At 45.0% G+C, this 22,526-nt stretch overlaps 1 protein-coding gene across 7 annotated transcripts in view; it reads left to right on the top strand.

The window, feature by feature from the left end:
- LOC138214353 (triple functional domain protein) overlaps nucleotides 1–22,526 on the top strand; it is an 83,444-nt gene that overhangs the window by 55,176 nt on the left and 5,742 nt on the right. For 3 of the 7 annotated variants that reach the window (XM_069175914.1, XM_069175913.1, XM_069175918.1), the window contains 39 exons: nucleotides 271–466; nucleotides 1,083–1,249; nucleotides 1,748–1,867; nucleotides 1,994–2,185; nucleotides 2,268–2,417; nucleotides 2,694–2,808; nucleotides 3,655–3,770; nucleotides 3,944–4,066; nucleotides 4,148–4,342; nucleotides 4,433–4,551; nucleotides 5,357–5,423; nucleotides 5,557–5,666; nucleotides 5,868–5,937; nucleotides 6,557–6,646; nucleotides 6,740–6,832; nucleotides 6,912–7,023; nucleotides 7,121–7,311; nucleotides 7,641–7,742; nucleotides 11,019–11,048; nucleotides 12,094–12,242; nucleotides 12,410–12,509; nucleotides 12,713–12,956; nucleotides 13,056–13,163; nucleotides 13,390–13,583; nucleotides 13,677–13,847; nucleotides 16,635–16,730; nucleotides 17,508–17,656; nucleotides 17,770–17,836; nucleotides 17,953–18,056; nucleotides 18,145–18,214; nucleotides 18,308–18,397; nucleotides 18,496–18,588; nucleotides 18,746–18,796; nucleotides 18,890–18,967; nucleotides 19,070–19,261; nucleotides 19,859–20,039; nucleotides 20,179–20,436; nucleotides 20,530–21,023; nucleotides 21,816–22,063. In XM_069175914.1, the coding sequence (XP_069032015.1) occupies nucleotides 271–466; nucleotides 1,083–1,249; nucleotides 1,748–1,867; nucleotides 1,994–2,185; nucleotides 2,268–2,417; nucleotides 2,694–2,808; nucleotides 3,655–3,770; nucleotides 3,944–4,066; nucleotides 4,148–4,342; nucleotides 4,433–4,551; nucleotides 5,357–5,423; nucleotides 5,557–5,666; nucleotides 5,868–5,937; nucleotides 6,557–6,646; nucleotides 6,740–6,832; nucleotides 6,912–7,023; nucleotides 7,121–7,311; nucleotides 7,641–7,742; nucleotides 11,019–11,048; nucleotides 12,094–12,242; nucleotides 12,410–12,509; nucleotides 12,713–12,956; nucleotides 13,056–13,163; nucleotides 13,390–13,583; nucleotides 13,677–13,847; nucleotides 16,635–16,730; nucleotides 17,508–17,656; nucleotides 17,770–17,836; nucleotides 17,953–18,056; nucleotides 18,145–18,214; nucleotides 18,308–18,397; nucleotides 18,496–18,588; nucleotides 18,746–18,796; nucleotides 18,890–18,967; nucleotides 19,070–19,261; nucleotides 19,859–20,039; nucleotides 20,179–20,436; nucleotides 20,530–21,023; nucleotides 21,816–22,063 (5,495 nt within the window). The remainder of the gene's footprint in view (nucleotides 1–270; nucleotides 467–1,082; nucleotides 1,250–1,747; nucleotides 1,868–1,993; nucleotides 2,186–2,267; nucleotides 2,418–2,693; nucleotides 2,809–3,654; nucleotides 3,771–3,943; nucleotides 4,067–4,147; nucleotides 4,343–4,432; nucleotides 4,552–5,356; nucleotides 5,424–5,556; nucleotides 5,667–5,867; nucleotides 5,938–6,556; nucleotides 6,647–6,739; nucleotides 6,833–6,911; nucleotides 7,024–7,120; nucleotides 7,312–7,640; nucleotides 7,743–11,018; nucleotides 11,049–12,093; nucleotides 12,243–12,409; nucleotides 12,510–12,712; nucleotides 12,957–13,055; nucleotides 13,164–13,389; nucleotides 13,584–13,676; nucleotides 13,848–16,634; nucleotides 16,731–17,507; nucleotides 17,657–17,769; nucleotides 17,837–17,952; nucleotides 18,057–18,144; nucleotides 18,215–18,307; nucleotides 18,398–18,495; nucleotides 18,589–18,745; nucleotides 18,797–18,889; nucleotides 18,968–19,069; nucleotides 19,262–19,858; nucleotides 20,040–20,178; nucleotides 20,437–20,529; nucleotides 21,024–21,815; nucleotides 22,064–22,526) is intronic. The other 4 variants (XM_069175919.1, XM_069175916.1, XM_069175915.1 and 1 more) reach the window with 3 other exon arrangements.

Here is a 22,526-nt window from a genome sequence, read left to right as displayed (position 1 = left end):
GTAGAAGTGTGTGGGTGTGTTTGCTGTGTGCACACAGTGAGCGTGTGTTTGAGTGTAAGAAAGTGTCACTGACGATCTTATGTCTGATGAATTAAAGGCCCCCAAAAAATATTCCATTTACAATAAAAGGAAAAGTAGCTTGAAGACTGGGCATCTTCAGAGTGTAATAAAAGCACCATAAATTTCATCCCCCCGGTGAAGCTTGAGGACTTCTCAGTGACATCACTTCAGGCAGTATTTGAATTTTGAAAACATACCGTCCTTCCTCAGATCATCTCCGACCTGGAGTCATGGAACGAGGAGCTGACGGGGCAGATGAATGACTTCGACACGGAGGACCTGACGCTGGCTGAGCAGAGGCTGCAGCACCACGCCGACAAGGCGCTGACCATGAACAACCTCACCTTCGATGTCATCCACCAGGGACAGGAGCTGCTGCAGTATGTCAACGAGGTCCAGGCCTCCGGTGAGTTTCACTCCTCAGACTGCATCTCACCCCAAGAATAACAAATAATGTAGCTGCATCTTTAATTAGCTTTTCTAAATTGGATATCATCACGTTTTGTTTCACATTTTCTTCATGTGGTTATCTGCTCTCCCATCGGCCTTGAGGGCTGTGAATTAACAGTGGAGAGATGTTTGACAGTCGCCTGGTAACTCGCCACATCAGACTGGAGTCATCCTCCACCTGAGGGTTAAAACAGGATACAGCTCCTGTTTGCTCCTGCTCAGTGCTGCTGCTGCTGCACGGCTTTCTGTGTTGGCTACATTAATATTGATACAGTGTAGGTGTCGCGGGTCAGATTCAGTCAGTGTTTGTGATAAGAGGCACCCACTCACCAACCATAATAACTCACCTGTGATCTCACATGCTAATAGGTGCTTTGTGAAACAAGCACAAGGAATGGTTACATCATGCCGCGTGTATCCAGCACCGAGCTGGTATTAACATGCAGATATACACCACGTACGAAGTTAAGACAAATGTGATGATAATTAAAAGAATTTAAGCTCCCTGCAGGCAGTGATACAGGTCTACTGTAACCATTCAGGACTAATGTGGTGGTGTGTCCTCCCTCCAGGTGTGGAGCTGCTGTGTGATCGGGATGTTGACATGGCCACGCGGGTTCAGGACCTGCTGGAGTTCCTCCATGAAAAGCAGCAGGAGCTTGACTTGGCGGCCGAGCAGCACCGCCGCCACCTGGAGCAGTGTGTCCAGCTGAGACACCTGCAGGCTGAAGTCAAGCAGGTGAGGACAGACGTGCCAAAATATCTGCAGCTTTAATTATTTTACCCAGAAATGAACGTGTTTTCGAGCCCTCTGTTTAACACACTTAATAAACACACTGATGGCCTATGTCCAACAGCACTAGTGAAAAATAAACACTTCTGTGTGGTGTTCAAGGACAGCTGCAGCTTCCTCAGACGTCTTAATTTAAAAATGCTTTATGTCAGTGACAGTTGGTGTCCATTGTTTCCCACTTATATTTTGGTCAGTTTTGAGTGCATCATCCTGGTAAACACTGCATGTTTCTGTACTTGACAGTGTGAACCCACTTCTGCACTCAAAATAGTGAGTGTGAGTGCACAAGTAGGCCATTTGGATCACAGCAAAGGTCCCGTAGATGCAGCAGAGAGCCCTCTGCAGGCTGAGATTATGCAGCTATAGTATACCAGTATATCGTATTAGTCTTGGGTTGGTGACAGTTGATTCCTACTTTCTTCTTTTTTCTTTTTTTTTTTTCAGGTTCTGGGTTGGATTCGTAACGGCGAGTCGATGCTGAACGCCGGTCTGATAACAGCCAGCTCCCTGCAGGAAGCTGAACAGCTGCAGAGAGAACATGAACAGTTTCAGCATGCCATTGAGGTGACACGATGTTTAATTATCCCATCATCCCTTTATGTCTGAAGCCAGATTTCACTTTGTTAATGGCTCATTATTTTGGTAATTTTACCCCCCCCACCCCCCACCCCCCACCCCTTCTCTCTGCAGAAAACCCACCAGAGTGCCCTGCAGGTTCAGCAAAAGGCCGAAGCTCTGCTCCAGGCCAACCACTACGACATGGACCTGATCAGAGACTGTGCAGAGAGCGTGGCCTCCCACTGGCAGCAGCTCATGCTCAAGATGGAGGACAGACTAAAGCTGGTCAACGCCTCTGTGGCCTTCTACAAGACCTCTGAACAGGTAAAAGATTCGGTTTGATTGTTTCCCAGATATTCCACTGAAACACAGCTCGGTGTGACTGACCGAATGTTTCTCTGTGCAGGTGTGCAGTGTGTTGGAGAGCCTGGAGCAGGAGTACAAGAGAGAGGAGGACTGGTGCGGAGGAGCTGATAAACTTGGACCCAACTGTGAAACAGACCACGTCATGCCCATGATCAGTAAACACCTGGAGCAGAAGGAGGCCTTCCTCAAGGTAACACACACACACACACACAAACACACACACACACACACACACACACACACACACACACACACACACACATGCACACACACACACACACACACACACACACACACACACACACACACACACACACACACACACACACAAGTCAAAATCAAATCAAAAGAAAAGGTTTAAATTCCTAGTCTAATCTCTCTCTCTCTGTGTGTGTGTGTGTGTGTGTGTGTGTGTGTGTGTGTGTGTGTGTGTGTGTGTGTGTGTGTGTGTGTGTGTGTGAATCAGGCGTGCACTCTGGCCAGAAGAAACGCCGACGTCTTCCTCAAGTACATGCACAGGAACAGTGTGAACATGCCCGGGATGCTGAGCCACGTCAAAGCACCGGAGCAGCAGGTTAAAAGTGAGTGTCAGAAAATACAGTGAATGTATTGAATTGTCTTGGCTGTAAAATATGAAGCCTGTGACTGAGTATTTGAGAGTAAGTAAGTGGTTAAAAAAAAAAAAAAACTCTCAGTGATGGGAAATGGTCTAAAACTCCAGCTTTTGACATTTAAAGTGATCGTAGCGCAAATACAAAGTTGATGAAGGTGATCTGGTGGGCGAGTGGTTCCCACGTGGATGTAAATGCCATCAGCAGTGAGTCCCCGGTTTGATTCCCGGCCGGCCAGACCTTTCATCCCTCTGTCCTCTTTACCAGTATATCCTGTTTATCTCTTCTGCTCCGATCCAATAAAGACAAAATGCCAGAAAAGCTACGACAGTATGGAAACTAATATCGAGTTTCAGTTTCATGTTTCATGACAGGTGGTTGGAAGGGCTATGGGAGTACAGCAGACAGAAAGGATGAGAAACACAGACCCAGAAAACACAGGAGCCTTCATCTTACTTTTGTAGAGTTGTAGTGAAATGTCTAGTATTGCTGCATATGATATCTCAAAACCAGTCGCTGTAAATGGTGGTAAACAGACTCAGAGCCTGGTACTTTTTGTTCTTTCATGTTCGTGGTCAAATAAATAAGGGAGTTATAATGTTTCTGAAGAGGCTACAAAACTCACACAACTTTATGAGCAATACAGAATAAATAAGCTTTAACATATTCAAGTAAATTGCAAGTTATTGATTACAGTGATAAGAGGACTTACACTCTCGCTGACATGTTCAAAGACATGTTATGTATTACCAGTGTGCAGCGTTGATCCAATCCTTTGGGTAAAGTTGGGTGTGTTTGTGTTTCTGTTGTGTTCAGACATCCTCAACGAGCTGCTGCAGAGGGAGAACCGCGTCCTCCACTTCTGGACCATGAGGAAACGACGGCTGGATCAGTGTCAGCAGTACGTGGTGTTTGAACGCAGCGCCAAACAGGTAAAAACATGAGTGTAGCTGAAGTAACATAGACACACACGCACGCACGCACACACACACACACACACACACACACACACACACACACACACACACACACACACACACACACGTATACACCCTCTGTTGTCATGTGATGTGACAATATGTGCATCCTCTGTGTGTGTACTAAGGCTCTGGAGTGGATTCATGACACCGGGGAGTTTTACCTGTCCACACACATGTCCACCGGCTCCAGCATCCATCACACACAGGAGCTTCTGAAGGAGCACGAGGACTTCCACATCACAGCTAAGGTTGGACTCTGAAACACACCCAATAACATAAGTTAGTGTCTGCGAGCAGGTGTATGAACTCACTCTGCTCCTTCTGCGTAGCAAACCAAGGAGCGCGTGAAGCTGCTGATCCAGCTGGCCGACGGCTTCTGCGAGAAAGGCCACAGTCACGCGGGGGAGATTAAGAAATGGGTGACGGCGGTGGACAAGCGCTACCGAGACTTCTCGCTGCGCATGGACAAGTACCGCTGCAGCCTGGAGAAAGCTCTGGGCATCTGCTCGGACTCTAACAAGGCGGTGAGTGCTTGTGTGCTTTAGGAGGGAAAATCTGCTAATTCACACTCTCACTTTTGGTCTCTAATCTTTTGCTTTGCCTCTTTCTGACAGAGTAAAGATCTCCAGTTGGACATCATCCCAGCTGCGGCTCCAGGGTCAGAGGTCAAGCTGAGGGACGCTGCAGCCCACGAGCTAAATGAGGAGAAACGCAAGTCGGCGCGCAGAAAGGAGTACGTCACCACTTCCTGTTTACATCACAGAAAACAGAATTTATTAAAAACATTTTGGAGATGAAGAACAGCATTTTCAGAATATCTAAACAGTTACAGAAATTCTATTTCAGAGTAATCTGGCAAATTAAAGTGCTCTCAGCTGTACCTAATGAAATTGTTTAGCGTTTAGCAGCTAATAGCTCCACTTCTCAACAGTCTGTGCTGTTCCTACAAACTGAGCAAATAGCAGCAAGTCAGCACTTTAGACTTTTTTTTTTTCTTCTCCTGTTGGAAAAGTGTTTTATTGCCTCAAAGCACAAGTAATTCGATTATTGGCCCGGAGCGCAAAATACGCAGCAGAGAAGCCTCATGGTTACTAAGACGGTCTGCTATAAGAAGGTCACCTGTCAGTGTGCTTGTCAGCTGCAGTGTCAACACTGAACCCCGACCTGCTCGATGGTTGTAAGTTAACGTACGTAATGATTTAAACTTCATGCTCCACACATCAGCCTTGTTTCTGCTGCGCCAGCACAAGAAGTGCAAACACAACAGTTGAGTTTCACCATAGAACAGATGACTCTACATGCAGTACGCAGGAAAAAGGAGACTGCGTCATTTTATGAGCGGCACAAATCATGAGAATGATTTCAGCCATTCGTGGCTGCTTTATGAGCACGTTTTATGGCCCGTAACTCTTTCATTATTCATTAGCGTAAATGGACGAAACGGACGGGCTGAAAGGAACGTACTGGCATTCATCATGGTGTGAATGAGGACAGTATGACAATCGCTAATTTGTGTGTGTGCTTTTGTGTGTGTCCAGGTTCATCATGGCAGAGCTGATTCAGACAGAGAAAGCCTACGTGCGAGACCTGCGGGAGTGTATGGATGTAAGTTCAGCTCCACAGCCCACCACTGTTAACCTGCTGCAGTTGTGCAACAGCTTTTCACACAAAATCTGGATCAGAATCATGTTAATTTTTTTTTTTTTTTTTTTTTTTTTTTTCCTTCCCCTCCTTGCAGACCTACCTGTGGGAGATGACTAGTGGAGTTGAGGAGATTCCTCCAGGAATCATCAACAAGGAGCACATCATCTTTGGGAACATGCAGGACCTTTATGAATTCCACCACAAGTGAGAAACACATCCTCCAACTTAATGTCTCTGATTTATGTAAAATCACATTTAAAGAAATTCAGACTCTATCTCATTCAAAATAAATACTAACAAGTTGAGTATGTTTGGCAGTTGCTGATACTACAAGACTGTTAATTTTATAAATCTAATGTTTTTGCCGTTTCCTCCATTTGAATCTTTCATTGTTTGTTTTTTCAGCATCTTTCTCAAGGAGTTGGAGAAATACGAGCAGCTACCAGAGGATGTTGGCCACTGCTTCGTCACCTGGGTAGGTATTTTCTACTGTATTAATGGACATTTAAATGTTTCCGTTGTGACTTTTACATATTATTTGAACGTCTGTTACATTACCAGACGATTATTATCGCACAATTCTGATTAAGCCTATCACCACCAGGTAAATCTCTTTGTATTTTACAGTATTAAAGTTTTTAAATCTGGTGTCTGGTGAGACATTCCTCCCATGGCTGGATAAACATAGACTATGGGCCAAGCATGCACATGAGAGATGTTTACTAGCAGAGCTGGCTAACCTCCAGTTTAGCCTTATGCTAATTTAAATTTGGATAAAATAATTCAACCGTGTGTCTACTATAGAGTTTTCGAATGTCATCGGACTTAATGGTTCAACGTGTTTTTGCGAAGGTTGTGATGTTCAAAACAATTTATCTACATTTTATTCACAGCCTATGATGTCAGCATGTCGTCAGTGTTTTTGTAATTACTCTTGTGGGCAGAAGGGGGAGACAAAAGTTCACCTCACTGCAGGTTAAAGTAAAAAAATGCTGGCATAATAAGCTAATAGGCTTTAGGTCTATTTGATTGACAGTATTTCAGTTAGTGTCAACTTTTCACTCTCATTATAACCTGTTTGTCTCTTCTTTAAGGCTGATAAGTTCCAGATGTATGTGAACTACTGTAAGAACAAACCTGACTCCACTCAGCTCATATTAGAGCACGCTGGGAACTACTTTGATGTGAGTAACCCCTCCACCTCTTTAAAGGGAAAGTCTTTGTGTGTTGCGTTCAATCACATCACCGTCGTTCTCTCTGTGGATGTTGAATGACAGGAAATTCAACAACGGCACCGACTGGCCAACTCCATCTCGTCCTACCTGATCAAGCCGGTACAGAGAATCACCAAGTATCAGCTCCTGCTGAAGGTAACCCAGGTGACCGCATCTCACAGCCGTGGTGACCGTCTCCGTGGATCCTGTTGTCATGGTTTCTGTGTGTGTTTAGGAGCTGTTGACGTGCTGCGAAGAAGGTAAAGGAGAGATCAAGGATGGCTTGGAGGTGATGCTCAGCGTTCCCAAGAAGGCCAACGATGCCATGCACCTCTCCATGCTGGAAGGTGATTTATTTTTTTTATTTTTTTTACTGTCACTGGTGTTTGCAGCAACCTTCCCCTTTTGTAAAATTACAACTAATATCCCCTCTTTTCCTTCCAGGTTTTGATGAAAACATCGAGTCACAGGGCGAGCTCATCCTCCAAGAGTCCTTCCAGGTCTGGGATCCAAAGACTCTGATCCGAAAGGGTCGGGAGCGCCACCTCTTCCTCTTTGAGATGTCCTTGGTCTTCAGTAAGGAAGTCAAGGACTCGAATGGCAGGAGCAAATACATCTACAAGAGCAAACTCTTTGTAAGTACATGATGAAGTCTTCATCAGCTGTTTTCTTTTGCTTTGAATTCCTGAATTTAAACAACTTTTGAGTGTTTGCAGACAATTGTTTGATGACAAAATTAGCATTTCCTGTTTTTCGCCCTCGTTTCTTTACAAAATACAAAGTAAATCTAATTGCAGACACTTGAATCAACACTCGAGACAGTCTCAAGTCTCAGTCCTCAAGAAATCTCACATGATTTTGGTGAATAGCCAGTTTACTGCAGTCACAAGCGTTTCCAAGAGTACCTGACTCTCCTGTGACACTTTTGGTGGCTTCTTCTCATATTCTTCCTCTATGTTCCCAGACGTCAGAGTTGGGGGTGACTGAGCATGTCGAGGGAGACCCCTGTAAGTTTGCTCTGTGGATGGGACGCACCCCAACCTCCGACAACAAGATTGTGCTCAAGGTAACACACACTTCCTCTCCTCTCCTCTACTTCTTCTGAAGTCTCCTTTGGGGTTGGACTGATATAAGTTTTCAAAGGCAGAGCCCTTAAATCACAGGGGATTAAAACTAAAGGTATTGACTCTGAAAATTCAAATATTTTAGACCACAAGTGTATTTAATGATTATTTAATCAAACAAACCTCCATATTCATGTGTGGACGTCGCTGATAGATCAACATCTGACGGAAAAAAAGCCAATGTTGGCCGAATGAATCTGAAAATGTCAATATCAGTCTGACCCAGTTTTCTTTCCTGACTTCATATTCAAACCTCTCCTTCCTTTCTTCTTATATTCTCTTTCTTCTCTCTTCCCTGAACTCTCTGGTGTCTTGTGTGATTGCATGAGCAGCTTCAAGGTGGCTGAGAAGCTTCCCTCCTCTGTCTCCTTGACTTCTTTCTTCTTCTTCTTCTTCTCCGTCCTCTGTCCGTCTCTCTGCCAGCCTCTGGTTAGACTCTGCTTTATTCCATCTCTTAACAACAGGGTTCCCACCCGTCCTTGAGAACCAGGAATTTATTAGAGCAATTTTTTCAGACCTGGAAAATGAGAGAGAGAGAGTGAAATGTGCTGGAAAATATCTGACATTCTTGGCTTTTTATCCGAAGCTTTTAGTTTAAATTATGGCTATGTTCAGGGACCAAATGAAGTTAGAATAGCACATTTTTCACAGCCATTTGAAGAGCAGCATAATGCCAATAGAAAGCTAGCTTGCAGGCTAAAATTAAGTGATGGATTCGCACTCTTTCTTTGCATTTGAACAGTACATATGTGCTGCTCATGTATTAGTATACATTCATGTCACAGAGTTAACCATGTTTCTCTAAAGTTTGTTTCATCTGCTGTGTGGAAGGTATGGTGAAGGCAGGTCATTTAAAATCCAGTCCTGTTTCTGCTCAATTCACTCGGTCACACAGTGAAACAGACTTGGGTCGAGAACCAATGTTTAGAGAAACATGGTTTCCCCCAGTGACATGAACGTGCAGGAGTACATTAAGAGCCACCAGAAACGCTCTTAAAGTGAAGTTCCATCATCTGCATCCTACAGTGGAGTTAAAGGGGCCAACTCTGACCTTCCCTCTCAGGACAAGCTTAAGATTTTTGCTTTAGTTTGACATTTGAAGACACTTTTGGAGTCTTTTCCAAAAATGCTCCAATGGTGACCTTTCTTAGCGAAGGAGCTGCAGTCCACATGGCGATACTTGGTGTCACACTGTATCGGAAAGGAAACACCGGCCTAACTGCTGAAACTAGTCCCACCTGACGAAGCATTGCATTAACCATGAAAACAACTGGACCTGGCATTCACCACAAAACAAGCATGGAAGAAGGCATCTGAAAATCCCCCGCAGCAATTCAGGAAAGGCTTCATGTCTGCTCTGCTTTGGTCTGCAAGAAAAAGATGGAGAGAAATCCCAGCAGCTCGGCACAGGAGCTCCTTGTGACCATGGCAACAGAAGCAGAGAGTGCTACATCAGTGTAGGGTCTCTTCAAGACCGGGTGATGCATGTCCTCAATGTATGATTAAGTCCTATTGCAGTATGAAGCACTCCTGGTGCACATCAGTGTAAACCACAAACCAGGGTCCCAAGATTCACAGGGTCAGGATTCGTCAGTGGCAGAGCTGAGTCTGCAGCACTGGAGCCTGATGAACAGTCTCCTCGCAGTCTCACAGACACGCTGCAGGGGAAAGAGGATACTCTTTCTGACACATAGGACTCCTATCGTTATACTTGGCCCAGGATAGTATAGCTGGGAAAGTCAATGGAGGAAGCCCTGCCAAAGGCCCTCCCTCTGCACTGCAAAGAGGCTAGAAGGAGGTGTAGACAGTATTCAGAATGAAAAATTAAGGAAAAAGAAACCGCAAATGAGAAGAAAAGGCTTAAAACCAACAAGCAAAACAACATAGATTTTGTTAAAATGGCAGATAGACCAGTGAGAAACAAGACTTTGCTGTTGAAATCAAGTGTTGAAGACCCCCTTCAATGAAAAAGTGATGAGTTTGTAGGTGTTTAGTCAGCCAGGAGACCTTAAAAGTTTCAAGAGAAAGATAGAGCCAGCAGCTCTAAAGAAAACTCTGTAAACCTGTAAGACCATATATAAATACTGAACTAAAGACACACATAAGCATGTTGAATTGGAACTGAAAGTTTACAGTCATACACTTGACCATTGTTCAGGCCTACTTTTTTAATGATGGACTGTTCTTAAATTTTTTTTTTTTTTTTTGAATTCCCAGTTTTTAAATTAGTGTCTTAATTAGTGTTGTACAGACTTTTTTCCACTCTGACTTTGGAAGAAAAAGACTATGACGAGAGAGAGAATCCCAGACATTTGCTAATATGTCATTGATCCACGGGTCATAATGTCTGAAGCATCTGAGGGCTGGTTTCTTAGATAATGTCGAGCCATAGATGAATACATTGGTTTTAAAGGAGAAGCTTGTCAGTGTAGTTTGTGAACCTCACCTGACTTTTAAGATATCCTGGAGAATAATTTGTTGAAGAGAGTGGGAACCCTGTAAGAAACACGGGCACATCTGTATATCTGGGGCTGTTTTCTGTGGCTGTTTGAATCTCTACCTCTACGTGGGCTGACATGCTTCCACCAACGCCGGTGACACTGATTCAGCTCCTGAACGCCCACAATCCCCTGTCCTGGCTCCCTGCCACTTTATCAAAGTGCCATCTTTTTCTCCACCAGAAAAATAACTTTCTTACTGATATGTTTTCCACTGTAGAAATAAAGTCCAACATCAGTTATTTTGTTCCTTTTGAACCCCCGATTGTCAGCGTTTTCCGGTCTAATGCTGCCACAGATGGTTTAATATTAGTGTCAGTCGTTGGAGCAGCATGAAGCCAAAAGCCTAACACATTCAATACTGAAGCGTCACCACTCTGTAATACATGTTTACCAGACTAACCGCTGAGAAGCAGTCATGTGGTGTGTGTAAATTAAGTGTCTCTCATTACTAACCACGCACACACACAGGCACACATACACACACACACACACACACACACACACACACACACACACACACACACACACACACACACACAACATCCATTACACTCCACATTTAATTGGCCTTCATTACACTGTCCAGGCAGATTATCAGTGTTGTGCGTTTTTATCATGTCAAACCACTTTGTCAGCATTAAGAAAAAAAAAATATGTGCTGAACCTTTTCTAAAAGCAAACCAGTGAAATTCTCTATTTTATATCTTAAATTCAAAGCTAAGTCAGGGATCCAAACATGGAGCGATGGTGAGTACAAACTATCCCACAACACAGCCCTCAACCGTTTCGCACAAGTCTGAAACACAAACTCTTTGCACTTCTCCTTGTTTCTCGAGAACAAAAGTTTAAGAACAGTCTAAATGGGTAAAAGCAGTTCAAGTGATCCGCAGCAGAGAGCTGCTGTAACCCAGCAACATACGGGGGAGGATCAAAAAGTTCTGAGACGCTGCGCAACACGAGCAGTCTCTGAACTCTCTGATCCTCCCTCAAATCTGGAGGCTGAAAGATTGTAAAATATCTTCGGCAGTAATTCCCGGCCAGGGGTCTTTGTAACCGGGGGCACGAATATACTAATGTATGGCAGCTGAACTCACTTGGAAAAATACAAATTCAAGCTCTCATTTTATTTGGATAAAAATAAATACAAAAACTAATTATCAAGTGAACTTAACATTCAGGTTAGCAAAGAGTTTTGGATGAATGATTGAATCAGATAGTTAAATGCTGAAATTATTTGCTTAAAAATATACATAAGCAGCTGAAATAGTTGGCTACAATGTTAATGTTCATTGATAAAGTTGGCATAGTTGCTGGTAGCTTAATGGTTAAGTTAGATGGTTAAAAGTAATAAAAAAGATACTGAAATAGCTGAAAGTTTGGGTTAAATGGTTGCGAAGTAAAAACTGTATCACAGTTAGTAGCTTTACTAAACTGACCTGAACACTGACAGTTCATTTGTATAAAAATATGATGGAGTGTTCCTAATAAGTTAAATAAAATCCACTTTAACATCAGTTCAGATGAACCTATTTGGAACGTGGTGTGTGGTGTTTTTTCATCTGAGAGGGCTGTAACCGTACATCTGATCTAAAACAAAAAAATCATGAGAGGACCCCTGTTATAGCGGCTCATGTTAACTAAAGCGTATTTGACAAATGTCTCAATAAGTTAATAAGAGGCGAGTTCAGACTTGTGTGAAACTCAAGAGTGAAACAAGAATTCTAAATGGAGTTAATTTTTTTTGTCAGCTCTAAGTTTTGTCTTGTTGAATTCCCTCCGTTAACAATACCAGGCGTCCAGCATTGAGAACAAGCAGGACTGGATCAAGCACATCAGGGAGGTGATCCAGGAGCGCACCATTCACCTGAGAGGAGCGCTCAAAGAGCCCATTCATATTCCCAAAGCAACGACGGCCAAGCACCACAAGGGACCAAGGGGCAGGTAACTATGACAACTCTGGATTTATTAAGGGAATGACCACAAACATACTATTGCAGAAGACAAGTTTTAACAGAGATCCAATCTACATGTCTGCAGTCTATTATTGCTTCATTGTCATGAGCAGAACAACTCGCACACCTCTGATCGATCATTTGTTCCTCTGTCAGGGATGGAGAGGACCTGGACAGTCAGGGTGAAGGCAGCAGCCAACCAGACACCATCTCTCTGGCATCCCGCACCTCTCAGAACACACTGGACAGCGACAAGGTGAGCGCGCGCGCACGCACGCACGCACGCACGCACGCACACACACACACACACACACACACACACACACACACACACACTTCCTGCTGTTATAACAATACTGTAAGCTCAGCTCGGTTTCCATCTGGCATCATTTTGCATCTTGAACCTGGAACGAATGTCAGGTGGAAACCAGGTCTCAGTGTTTGTCTCGTCGTCCTCAGCTCTCCGGCGGCTGCGAGCTGACCGTGGTGATCCACGACTTCATGGCCAGCAACAACAACGAGCTGACGGTGCGGCGCGGCCAGACGGTGGAGGTGCTGGAGCGTTGTCACGACAAGCCGGACTGGTGCCTGGTCCGGACCACCGACCGCTCTCCCGCCCTGGAGGGCCTGGTGCCCTGCTCCATGCTCTGCATCGCCCACTCCAGGTCCTCCATGGAGATGGAGGGCATCTACAACCACAAAGGTACAGAACGTGGGCTGCATGGTTGGTTCAGGTGGGGTACCGTGTGGTCTGTGTCTGCATCACAAAACACATCTAAAGCCATCGCTCTGTCTTTCACAGACACTCTGTCAGTGTGCAGCAATGACTCCATCATGCCAGGGTCGTCGGCTACACTGCAGCCCGGTCACGGCATCGGTTCCCACAGCTCGCCTGGTCCTAAACGGCCAGGTAGGGTCACCTGTTCTGTCTGTTGTATCTGCGCTCTGAAATCCTGTTCAAGTCTCACAACCACATCAATTCAAAAACAGGGTGTTGGATCAGAATGTCCTTTGAAATTTCACATTAAGAAGCCAAGTAATGGTGGAACTGTACTCTGCACACATAGATGATTTCCTGCTGTGTGTGTTTTCATACGACAGTGAGCTTAGTTTGGTGTGTTTGTTTTATTTCGCAGGTAACACACTACGGAAGTGGCTCACCAGCCCGGTGCGCCGGCTAAGCAGCGGCAAGGCCGACGGCCACGTGAAGAAGCTGGCCCACAAACACAAGAAGAGCCGCGAGGTGAGGAAGAGCGGGGAGATGACGATGGGCTCCCAGAAGGACTCGGACGACAGCGCCGCCACTCCACAGGATGAAACTTTGGAGGAGGTGGGTGGATGCAGGATACGTGGCACTCTTATTGTCTCCTTCTGTAAAATCACGGTGAGCTAACCTCTGGTTCTCCCTCCTCGTGTGCTGCAGAGGGTTCGTAACGAGGGCCTGTCGAGCGGCACGCTGTCCAAGTCCAGTTCTTCGGGCATGCAGAGCTGCGGGGAGGAGGAGGGCGAGGAGGGTGCTGACTCAGTACCTCTGCCTCCACCGATGGCCATCCAGCAACACAGCCTGCTGCAGGCCGACTCCCAGGACGACAAGGTGAGGAGGGTTAGGACGCTCCACTGGGATCAGAAGAGAGCGAGAACAGGCAGGTAGACTGGAGCAGATGATGAGCAGGGAGCAGAGGAGTCAGGGGGGGATTTGGGACCAGGACCCCAACTGTAGGTTGACTAGATACCACCAGAGATTGTTGCTCATCTGAATATAGCTTGAGTGCTACATTTTCATGATATTTAAGGCTTTATGAACTTTTACTCTCGTAGTTTTTTCACACAATAAATTCTCTTCTCTTTTGCTTTTCAGTAATGAGATTTTAAAAGCTCAATTGATCCTCCACAATGTTCAACACTAGGTTATTTTGTTTGATATTAAAAGTAGACTTGGTGTTTAACCTTATTTTAAATAATCTCAAAAGAATTGCTCTATTTTCTAACCTTGTGGAGACTTTTATTATTCCCGGATCTCTAAATACATGTAATCTTGGGGTGTGCAGAGCTTCCTGTGTAATGTACAGACTGTATAATCTGTAATCCTATACTTGAGAAACTTTTTTTGCTCATTTTACTTACCAAATGATAGATGCTCGGCACATGAAAATTAGATAAAGTCAACCAGGCCTGAGACTCTACAGCTGTGATGTTTATATAATATAGTATTCAGGTCAAATCAGTGACAAAAAACATTATTGAAGATGGTGTAAGAGTTATTTTGTTCGATATATGAGCAGACTAATCTTAAAGAGAAATCCAGCACTTTCTTCACATTGCTGCTACTGTTTTTAGCTCCTAGATAACACTGTCGCTTATTTCAGTCCTATTTTATCTCTTTTTACAAAAGCTCTTTTCCTGACTCGGTTTAACTTAGTTTGACTTCTGCATTTTAACATTTTACCTTGGCATGTTGCATCATAATCTCCCCTCTGTTGTAAAGTAATGAAAAGTTTCAGGCAGCCCAAGTAAGTCTCCTCCTCGACCAAAGCGGAGACTCCTCTGACACTAATTTCTGTTTCTCTTTTGTTTTGTTTCCTGGTTGTATCGTTTGCTGTTTGCCATGCTGTAGCATTACCTTGATTTATGTCCTGTCTTTGCTTTGTCTCAGTTTCCATACCTCTCCATCTAAAATGCCCCGCTCTTCCCCCTTCTGTCTCTTCCCTCGGTCACCTCTTCAATGCTCTCTCTTTTTTTTCCCCCACTCTTCAACTTTAAATGCTCCTTTCTGAAGCCTCTTTGGTTTCAACAGTTTCTAGATCGAAAGAACATGAAACTAGCGGCTTTTTTAGACTGAACGTTCACCTTTTTAAAATACACTTTTCTCTGTCCCCTGAAAATCTCTCTTCTTAACTTTTGTATTTTTATGAACTCTTGAATATTGCTGCTGTCTTTAGTGCAGATTTTTTTCCCTTCCATCATTTTTAGTTTGACTTGTTTTGACTGTTTCTTGAACGCACCACTGGAATGGAGAGTCGCCTGGCAGATGAGCTAAGGTCATTAATGCAAAATGTAGATAAAGAAGAGGACGCATGTAGCTCTGAAGTGTAATTGGAGTTCATCCTGTCGGTGTCAGTGCAGATCACGAGGCTGTAATACTGAATTTGTGCCAGCTTCTTCACATTTTGAGGAAATGTTGAGCTTCGTAATGCCTCGAGCCTTTTAGAATAACATTGCGGCTTTTTTTCTGCATGTTTATCTCTCAGAAGTTGGGATGAGATTGGTTGCTAAGTGACGTTTAACAGAAACAAATAAAACATTGGTAAGAGTACTTGTCAGCTGAGCAGGCAGCTCCTCTGGATAATAATCTGAATATGACTCCACATTGAGGTGAAAACGATGAAGATCCCCTGTTCCCATCATCCCCCCCTGACCCTTCACCACCCCGTCCGTCACCCCCCTCCCAATCCCTGCCCGCTCGTCCTCATCTCCTTTTACCCTCTGTGCGTTAACCTCATTACCCATGCGAGTAATTGGCATCTTTAAATGCTGGCGAGGCCAGAAGGGCACACAGCCTCACCCAGAAAACCTAATTGGGGAAAGTCTTGAAGCACAGCACAGCAAGGGTGAGAGTCTCCTGAACTATATATACATACATACCTACATATACCTCTGTCATTCTCGCTCTGTTAGCATCCTCTCTTTATTCCAGAGACTGTTCATCATCTTCATCACCTGAAAAAGCAGCAGAAACATCCTCCATTCAGATCTCTTTTTATTTCCAACCTTCTCATCATCTCTATTTTAAAAGACATTTCAATTTTTTCCACATCTTCATTTCATTCATCCAACTTTCAGCCTCATGTTTTGACCTTTTCACTGACAGTTTCATATATTTTTCCTTTTCACTATCTTTAACCTCGGGATGTAAACCCCTTGTTTCTGGGGTGGCACTAATGCAAACATGAATCTCTTGAGATTACAGCATTGAACATTTAACAAACATTTTCACGAAGTCATTGCTTGCACCAATAACTAAATGAAAACATTAAAACTAATAAGGCAGTCAAAATGTCACAATCAAAACTCCAGCATGACCTTTAACTATAAATATTAGGCCTTTTTTGAAAAGAAATTTAAGCAATGGACTATTGTAACTGTTTATTGTTTGTTTCAGAGATGAAGAGATCACTGTGAAAAGCAAGTTTCATTATTAAGTCACCTTAAATGACTTCTGTAATTTAAATGATTAAGCTTATGTCAGTTAAACTGTCTCTGTCGGAGAGTCTGCCACAGAGCAGAATTTGAATTATTAGTCAAGACCAATGATTTCTGTTAGTTATCATTGTCTCATGCTTGCTTCTTCCTCCCTGCTCTCATCTCTCCGCTCTGTGCCCAGACCTCGTCTCGTCTGTCGGTCCGTCCATCCAGTTCAGAGACGCCGAGCGCCGCTGAGTTGGTGAGCGCCATCGAGGAGCTGGTCAAAAGCAAGATGGTAGGATACAAAGCCTCACGCACCGACCTTTATGTATCACATCATACACGGAGCCGTTTATTGAAGGCAAGTTTCAGTCAGTCAACGTTTGATTTGCTTCAGTAAATCAAGAGGCCTTTCACTATCATCAGGTTAACAAACTCATCCATTATCTATACCCGCTTTATCCTGAACAGGGTCGGGTGAGCGGGGGGGGGGGGGGGGGGGGGGGGTCTGGAGCCTATCCCAGCTCACTTAGGGCGAAGGCAGTCCATCACAGGGCCACATAGAGACAGACGGAAACAAAGACCATTCACGCTCTCATTCAAACCTAAGGGCAATTTCTAGAACCACCAATTAACCTGAGACGCATGTTTTTGGATGGTGGGGGGAAGCTAGAGTACCTGGAGAGAACCCACGCAGGCACAGGGAGAACATGCAAACTCCACACAGAAAGGCCCAGGCCAGGATTCGAACCCGGAACCTTTTTGCTTTGAGGCGACATTGCTAACCACTGTGCCGCAAGCAAGCAAGCAAGCAAGCAAACAAACAAACAAACAAGCAAGCAAACAAGCAAGCAAACAAATAAACAAACAAACAAACAAACAAACAAGCAAGCAAGCAAGCTCATGAAGAAAAAAATGGTAGCCCCATGTGGAGAGCGAGCATGAATATAATTTATACTGTTTAACATGATCCAAATCATGAGCTTAATTTATTTGTATTGATGCAACCGTTCTCCAAAAACATGTCTGACAAACGTTAACTGTTTTTTTGTGCTTTTCTCCCCTGACTCAGGCTCTGGAGGACAGACCGAGCTCTTTGTCAGTGGAACAGGGAGACAGCAGCTCTCCCTCCTTCAATCCCTCTGACAACTCCCTCCTGTCCTCCTCCTCCCCCATCGAAGAGATGGACGAACGCAGGACCAGCATCCTCAAGAAAAGACAGTGCGTCTGCCACCATCACGCACATATCCCATAGACACACAATAGATGCAAACGTGAGGGAGTTCAAGTTCTAATTTTAAGTCGGCCATCTGTGCTTCTGTTCTGTGCTCCAGTTACATTCTGCTGGAACTGGTGGAGACGGAGCGGGATTATGTCAGAGACCTGGGCCTGGTGGTGGAGGTGAGTTCATGCTCTTTATATTATCTGGGAGTTTAATATGTCAGGAAATATTGGAGCTGAACTTTGCAGACTGCTTGCTGTGAATTCTTCTTTGTATTTGTGTGTCTCCTTCGTAGGGCTACATGAGCAGAATGAAGGAGGAGGGCGTCCCTGATGACATGAAGGGGAAAGATAAAATTGTGTTTGGCAACATCCATCAAATCTACGACTGGCACAAAGAGTATGTGGCACACAGACAAACATATGTGTGGAGTGCAGATTCCCTGGTTATAGGTAACTTACTTCCTGTCTCTTTATGTCCTGCTCAGTTTCTTCCTCAGGGAGTTAGAGAAATGTTTGGAGGACCCTGACAGACTGGGACCACTCTTTCTCAAACAGGTTTGTCCACAGTGAACTTTTAACTTCCGCTCTATTTGTACTGGCTTGTAAACATTTGATAAAACTGTAAATGTGTGTGCTGTTTGTATCCAGGAACGGAGACTCACCATGTATGTGGTTTACTGTCAAAACAAACCCAAGTCAGAGCACATTGTCTCAGAGTACATCGACACCTACTTTGAGGTACGAGCCCGTTAATGTGAAGATTTTTTTCCTCTGAGATTCATCAGATGCTGCAAACTGCTGCTAAAAAAAAACTTTTTTAAACTTTTTTTTTTTAGGACCTGAAGCAGCGGTTGGGGCAAAGACTGCAGATCACAGACCTGCTCATCAAGCCGGTCCAAAGGATCATGAAGTACCAGCTGCTGCTCAAGGTCAGTCTGTTGGAGGACAGCAGAGGGCGCCAGAGCTTCAGCTGCTGCTGAGCTCTCTATTTCCTCATATCTGCTGTCTATAAATGTCCATCTCTGCTACACATAATTTACTCTGATAAATAAAATGTTTTAATACACGTCTAAAAAATTTTTGTAGGATTTCCTGAAACACTCTAAAAAGGCTGGGCTGGAGTCTCTGGATCTGGAGGTAAGAAAAAAGATCTTAAAGTTCTCTTTAAAAAAAAGTTCTAGCAAAACGTCTTGAGATATCCTGTTAAATGTTTCCATCTGTGACTAACAGAGAGCGGTGGAGGTCATGTGCATCGTGCCAAAAAGATGTAACGACATGATGAACGTCGGCCGGCTTCAGGGATTTGATGTAAGAAATTACTTTAACTTCTGATTGTAAATAATGCTAGATGCTAATTAAATACAAGAAACAAATCATATATTAACTTCTCTCTCACTCTTCTTCTTCCAGGGGAAGATTGTGGCTCAGGGCCGCCTTTTGCTGCAGGACACATTCATGGTGTGTGACCCAGAGGGCAGTCTGCTCGGCAGGATGAAGGAGAGGAGAGTCTTCCTGTTTGAGCAGCTCGTCATCTTCAGTGAGCCGCTGGACAAGAAGAAGGGTTTCTCCCTGCCAGGCTTCCTCTACAAGAACAGCATCAAGGTAAACACACGAGGGGCGACGGTGTGGGCAAACAACTGTTTCACTTCAAGTACATGTTTAGCGAAGGCCAGTGGAATCAGGAAGTATGATGAGGCCAACAAACTGTCATTTAAAAGGACTGCTGGGCTTTATGATTTATTTATTTTTTTACTTTTAGCCCCATGGCTCTCCAAGTTAAATAAAAGATTAAAACTAAAATATGTTTGTGATGCGCAGCATGATTAGTATCACAGGAACTGATTACATAGCTATCATTGTTTATCAAGTAGTGCTTAAAAAAGAAAAATCACTTTTTTGTTTCTCCAACAATGCACGCAATATTTGAGAAAATCCGCTGCAAAATCAAACATTTTTGATTGCAACAAACACAAAAAAACTCAAATCCTGGAGTAGTCACCTGATTTATTTGACATAAACGTAGTTAACCTTTATATGACAGAAAATAAAGCAATTGAGGGAACAGAAAGGTTAAAGACAAACTGACACTCATAACCATAAATATTAAATATCAGTATTTATGTGACATTAACTGATAATGACAATGCATCTCCCTGTTTTTTTGTTTGGTTTTTTTTTTTTTACCTTTTTGCCATCCAGGTGAGCTGTCTGGGTCTGGAGGAGAATGTGGAAGGAGATCCCTGCAAGTTCATTCTCACTTCTCGGTCGACCAACAGCGCCGTAGAGACGTTCGTGCTTCACTCCTCCCACCCAGGGGTGCGTGAGGTCTGGACCCTTCAGATCAGTCAGATACTCGAGAGCCAACGCAACTTCCTCAACGGTAGGCTCGTAAACACACACGCACACACACATGCACACACACACACACACACACACACACACACACAGAGGACCTGAAGGTTTTCTGGAAGAACTGTGCTGTACATGGCCCCCCTCGTCTCTTTCATACCTTCTCACAGCTCTGACCTCACCAATAGAGTATCAGAGGAACCATGTAGGGGAGAGCAGCGGGCCCAGCATGGAAGCTCCAGGTGGAGACAGTAGTGGTTCGAGTCCAGCCCCAGCAGTAGGAGGTGGAAGCCCCCAGGTTAGCTCCAACCCTTCAGGACCCCAGGGTGGCTCTCGTCGACCCTCCAGGATCCCACAGCCTTCCCGTCTGCCCCAGCCCCTACGTCACCACCCCGGGGCCGAGCCGGACGGCCCCAACAAGATGTCAGGTATGAAAGTTCTATCTGTATCTGTGAAAAAAAATGTCTGATGCACAATGAAGGATGAGACTGAGGTGTGAGTTTTACTCGGTTGTGATCCAGGTTCGTCCCCTCGCCCTGTCCCTCCTCCCCTGCTCCCTCCAGGGGGTAGCCCGCAGGGCAAGCGTCCTATCCAGACCCCAGAGGACCAAGCTCAGACCCCCAGTGCTGTAGCTCCCGTCCCTCGCGCCACGGTTGGGCCTCTGCCCTCCACACCCACATCCAAACCGCGGCCAGGAGCCGTGTCCCCTATGAGCTCCCCCATGGCCACTCCCGCCTTTGGTAAGGACGCCCTACCTCCTCCCCCTCCCAGCCCAGGCCAAAAGTCTGGATCTGGATTCTGGAGCTCAATGCCGGGTTCTCCAGCCAGCCGGCCTGGCTCGTTCACCTTCCCGGGGGAAGCGGGAGAGAGTCCCGTCCGCCAGAGCTCAAACCAGAATCAAACTGGCTCTGGGAGCCAAACCCACAGACACTCCACGCACAGCAAGGAGGCCGACCGCATGAGTACGTGCTCATCGGCCAGCGAGCAGTCCATCCAGTCCACCCAGAGTAACGGGGTAAGACTACTTCCTGCTGCCCAGTGCTGATCCGACTAACACGGAGGCAGACGGAGGCCTGGTCTGTCCTGTCTGCCTGTTGTCTCCTGTCCTGCTGCAGCCAGCGCTACTAATCTGTCCCCTACTACGCATCTCTGACAACCTCCACTGCTCTTCAACATCATCTCTCTAGCAAAGGTTTCAACTGTCAACGTCTTCTCAGACTCGAACGCTCTCTAGCGGACCTTCTTCACCTCTTCAGTGATTATCTTTAAGGCTGTCTGTAGCTTTCTCAACTCTAACAAAGCTTCTACTAACACCTGACTTCCTCTTGGCCGTCCTTCACCACCTGCTGTCTCAATGGTGTGTTACTGAATTGTATTTTTCCTGCAACTAACCTCCGACGTTTGTGGTTCACCTGCAAACGTACTCAACAGAGATCCTCTCATTCAGCCTAATGTCCCTCCTCTCGTCTTTGCCTGGAGCTGCAGAGCAAAGACGAGTCAAACGGAAATCTTCATCTTATTCCTGCCTTTCTTCATCCAGTGACCCTTTTTCAAGAAGAAAATCATGAATTCCTGTTTTTGTCTTTTCTGCACTTGAATCTAATCTTTTCACGAATCCCGTTTCCAGAGTTTAGCCTCTGTGTGTTTCTACCTCTTTTACCTTACTGCTTACTTTTTCACTTTATTGTACCAAAAGTGGTACACTTGTAATTTTCTTGAGATTGCACGGCCATGTTTAAAAGTTATTATCGTACCTAATGCCTAATAGATTTTATAATAATGCCCGTGCTTTCTCCCCCTGCTGCAGAGTGAAAGTAGCAGCAGCAGTAGTGTATCCACCATGTTGGTGACCCAGGACTACATGGCTGTGAAGGAGGATGAGATCAGCGTCATTCAGGGCGAGGTGGTCCAGATCTTGGCCAGCAACCAGCAAAACATGTTCCTGGTGTTCAGGGCGGCTACAGAGCAGGGCCCCGCGGCCGAGGGCTGGATCCCCGGATTTGTGTTGGGACACACCTCGGCTATTGTCCCCGACTGCCCCGAGGGATCCATCAAGTAAGACAACCAAAAAAAGATGAACTGTAGCTGTCTTTGACGGACTTGAGGTGTAAAAATAAACTTTGGCTCACATTAACAGGGAGTACGAGGGTCGATCAAAAAGTTCCAAGACTGCTCAGCAGCACCGTGACGTGCACGGAGCAGGAGGAAGTAGTTACACACATTTTTGTGCAGTCATTAGTGCGTCTGTGATTTCTCTATGGACATGAGCAGAGAGCGCACATTAAAGTTTGCGTGACATTCTCAGTGCTGTGCACCGTTATTTTGTCCTTCTGGGTCAGACTGTCAACGCCGAGTCCTACTGTGACGATCTGAGGGGAAACATTCGGTTCAAAATGACCTGAACTTTGTCGTGATGGCACTTGGGTTCTCCAGCATGACAATGCGCCTGCTCGCATCGCGTTGAAAATGCAGAACTATCCTGCTGGCAACAACGCAGTCATCACTCCCCTACTCCCTA

This window comes from Embiotoca jacksoni, unplaced genomic scaffold (genome assembly GCF_022577435.1).
Source record: "Embiotoca jacksoni isolate LCO1_2020_lvr unplaced genomic scaffold, fEmbJac1.0.p SCAF_7, whole genome shotgun sequence".
NCBI classification, from domain to species: Eukaryota; Metazoa; Chordata; class Actinopteri; family Embiotocidae; genus Embiotoca; species Embiotoca jacksoni.
Note: the sequence above shows the minus strand (reverse complement) of the source record. Positions and strands in the feature narration are given on the sequence as shown.